A 3,620-nucleotide genomic window follows, 5' to 3' on the forward strand; every position below is an offset into this window, starting at 1 on the left:
TGATATACTGTAAAGTATAAGACAGGCACACACGTTTTTCCAGAAGTAGTAACAAGTTTGACTGAGTGACATGTACATGTTTCCTGTTTGTCCTGAGAGCAGCTTCACAGAGAGGAAGAGAATGCCCTGGGCAAGCAGGTCAGAGAGCTGTACCACGCGTTCATTTGAAATCTGCTCCTTCATGCTATTCCCCAGTGAACCGTATCGATGACCACAGATAATTCAGGTATCCACAAGGGGCTTGGATCATGCCTGTCTCAGGGGGGAAAAAAACAACAAAACCACTTTTTCAGCCTGGTAGCAGTTTTTTATAAAACAGCACTCTAGATAAAATCACAAGTGTTAATGGTTTCAGTAAGAGACTCCCAATGCCAGTACATCGTGTGGTTGACAAACAATTGTGTCAGAACCCCGGTCACCACCGGCCGCATAAGGACAGGCTGCTGGGGCCTTGCAGGGAGGCCCTAAGACCTGATGGCAGTTCTCAGATTTTGCCAGAAGCCTTCCTGCTGAGCTTCCTGCAGGGGCCACTCCAGGTAGGTCTTGGTGTTCATGACCTTCCGCAGCTTGCAGAAGCGCTGGGGGATGGCCCGCTTCTCGATGGGCTCCAGCAGAATGAGAATGGCAGCATCATTGTTCTCATCAAAGAGCCGAAAATGCGAGAAGTCCAGTTCGTACTTGCACCACTCACTCTTGACAAAGTTTTCCGACAGCACAAAGATGGTTTTGTGGCTCTTCTCGATGGAGTCGATGATGTTATCAATAATCCATTTGCCAGGAACAAAGTCCCGCTTGTGAAGACACAGCTTAAAGGGGGGGTCGAAGTGCTCCAGCTCCTGGACCAGCAGGTTCTCCACCCAGTAGGCGTCCTGTTCGCTGTAAGACACAAAGGCGTCGTAGCAAAGGTCCCGGGGGGCAGCTTTGCAGGGCTTCCTTTTGGCCTGGAGCCAGGCCCATGTCATTCTCAGGTACCACAGGCCGTGGAAGCGGTGGCACAGAACCGCCGTGAGCAGGACCAAGAGGAAGAGCGTGCAGCACACGGCGGACACGAGGGCTGCCCTGTGACACTGAGACAGCGGGAGCCGAGCGTCCTGGACCCGCTGACCCCGCACCTGTGATGGGGAGTTGCACAGGTAGCCCTGCGGCCAGTCGACCAGCACCCCCGCCAGGGCCTGTTGCTCCTGCGTGAAAGACAGGAACTCGCAGGAGCAAATGAAGTTGTTTTCACCAGCTTCCAAAGTTTTCAGGTTTTCAAAAGAATCCAGTTGCTGCTGAGAGAAGGTATTGATTATATTCCTGCTGATTCTCAAGACTTGTAATGAGGGTAAGAAGGAAGCAGCTGGCAGCATCTTTAACTTGTTCCTAGAAATGTAAAGTTCCTGGAGTTGGGGCAGAAGCAGAGCGAAAGAATCGAGGTTGTTATTGCTGATATCTAAAACTTCCAGAGTCCGGGGGATGCAGCCAGTTACTCTGTTGAGTCTCGTGCTCGACAAGTTCAAATATTTCATCTTTGCTGGCCACTGACAAGTTTCGGGCATGTAAGGAAAACTGTTCTTACTGATGTCCAGGCTAGTCAGGTTTTTCAGTGTAAGCAAAATTTTTCCTGTTCTTTCTAGGAATTTCAAGCGATTTTGCCTTAAAATGAAGGTTTTTAGGGAGGGCCAGGCATGCTCACAGGCTGAGTGTTCCAAGTTTTCTTCAACCATTAAATTGTCACTGAGATCAAAATATTCTAGTGACTTCAAATGTTGTGAAAGTGAACAAGGAACCAGAAAAACCCTACTGTTTTCGATGGTGACTCTTTTAACTCTTCCTGTAAGGGAATAGACACTACTGAGGTCATAAAATGAGAAAAACTGTGGGATATGCAAGCTCCGTACTGTTAATGTCTCTATGTTACCCGGGACTTTGATTTGGTCCATAGCAGGGGTGCTAAAATCACCAAGTCCATTAAGGGTACAGCGGTCGAACTGGACTTCTGACAATGTAGGAACATAATTCAGCAGTCTCACAATGGGGGTGAAACTTTCATCGCTGAGTTCCACATTGCTAAAGGTAAACTTTTTCATCACTGGGTTGGTTTCGCTGATGGATAGTTTTGAAAAGTGGAAAGTGTTCAAATCAGTCTTTCTCAGTTCCAGATATTCCAAGGAACTCAAAATATCCACAAAAATCTCCAGCAGGAAGACAGACTGCCTCAGTTGAAGGATCAGGTGGCGGATGTTCTGAATGATCTTCAAACTCTTTGGCTCGTAACTCTGGAGATTGGAAGCATCAATCTCAAGTTCCTCAAGAGAAGATAGTCCAGCAAAGTCCTTTTTCTGAATCTGAGTGAAGGCATCAATATTCCCTACTCTCAGGATTTGCAAATTTGTGAGGGAAGAAAAAAGAGATGTTTCCCCAAGTGTGTTGTAAGGATTTCCCAGTAAGTTTAATAATTTCAAAGAAGAAAGGGGCTTGAACCAGGAGGATGATAAATTAAATAATTGATTATAGGATAAATCCAAATATTCAAGACTCTCCAGGGAACAAAAAGAATCTTCCTCTATTGCATTAATTCTGTTGGCCCCCAGCTTCAGGATCTTCATGTTCACACACCTCTGCAGGTCGACATTGCTCACATACGTTATCTTGTTGTTGGACAGGTCGAGGCTTTTCACAGTGTCTGTGAGCCCAGAGGGGATGGAGGTCAAAGATCTAGAGTAGCCATCACAGGCACCAGTGGGCTCGCAAGACAGAGAAGCAGCCTGATCAGAGGACTCTTCCTGGGAGAGGTTGATAAGGGTCCCCAAGACCCACACTGTCCACAAAATATGTAGCATTGTCCAGTGATTCAACCTACAGGTAAAGAGATTCAAATAAGTGATTGTGTTTGACAGCTCATCATAATTCCAGTTCTTGAGAAACATGAGGCATAACACACACAGAGTTAGCCTCAGGTTAGCTAATGGAATATATGACTGCAGATAAACCTCAATTCCTGATACACTCAACAGCACTCACACAGATTCTCTGCATCACACCGTGGCTAGAAAGCACAAGACCATCTGGGAGTACACAGCAGGACTTAATAAACATGGGCTGAAAGATGTGGTACATCCACACTGTGGAATACTATTCAGCCATAAAGAAAGATGAAATACTAAGTAGAGGGCATTTGAGGGAACTTTGTAGAGTAAAGCAAGTCAGAATGACAAATACTGGATATTTACCTAGCAGATGATTTGATAAAGTGAAATACTTACAAAAACTAGTGGACATGAATAAATGCCACGTGGTGATGGCTCTGAGGTTAACAGGAAGGGGGAAGAGAGGAACAAGGATATATGAGAGATTGGGGGGTTTCTTTATTTTAAATAACAAAACAAAATATGGGTAGAAAGAATGAGTTAGTGAATATATGGAGGAAAGAACGAGCAAGCCATTTAAGAAGTAGGTGAGGCTCAACCACATGGACTGGCAATTACCGACCCCTACTTGGTATTCAAACCTCCTGCTATTTAAGCAGCATCTTTCCTGCCTCCAGCCTCCTCCCGTGGACCTCAGTTCACTGAATGCAGCTCCAGGAGCAGCTATTGGTTTGCTCACTTGCTTTTATTTTTGCTGTGCCTGTTTCTGAT

The 3,620-nt window shown here is 45.7% G+C and overlaps 1 protein-coding gene across 1 annotated transcript; it reads right to left on the reverse strand.

Annotated features, from left to right (window-relative positions):
- Positions 1 to 464: 464 nt before the first annotated feature.
- On the reverse strand, positions 465 to 2,834 carry TLR2 (toll like receptor 2; the record flags this gene model as incomplete). Its single annotated transcript, XM_084245409.1, has 1 exon — positions 465 to 2,834. The coding sequence occupies exon 1, from the start codon at positions 2,820 to 2,822 to the stop codon at positions 465 to 467; it is 2,358 nt and encodes a 785-aa protein (XP_084101535.1). The 5' UTR covers positions 2,823 to 2,834.
- Positions 2,835 to 3,620: the final 786 nt, after the last annotated feature.

Source organism: Talpa europaea (assembly GCF_964194135.1).
Source record: "Talpa europaea genome assembly, chromosome: 10".
Lineage (NCBI taxonomy): Eukaryota > Metazoa > Chordata > Mammalia > Eulipotyphla > Talpidae > Talpa > Talpa europaea.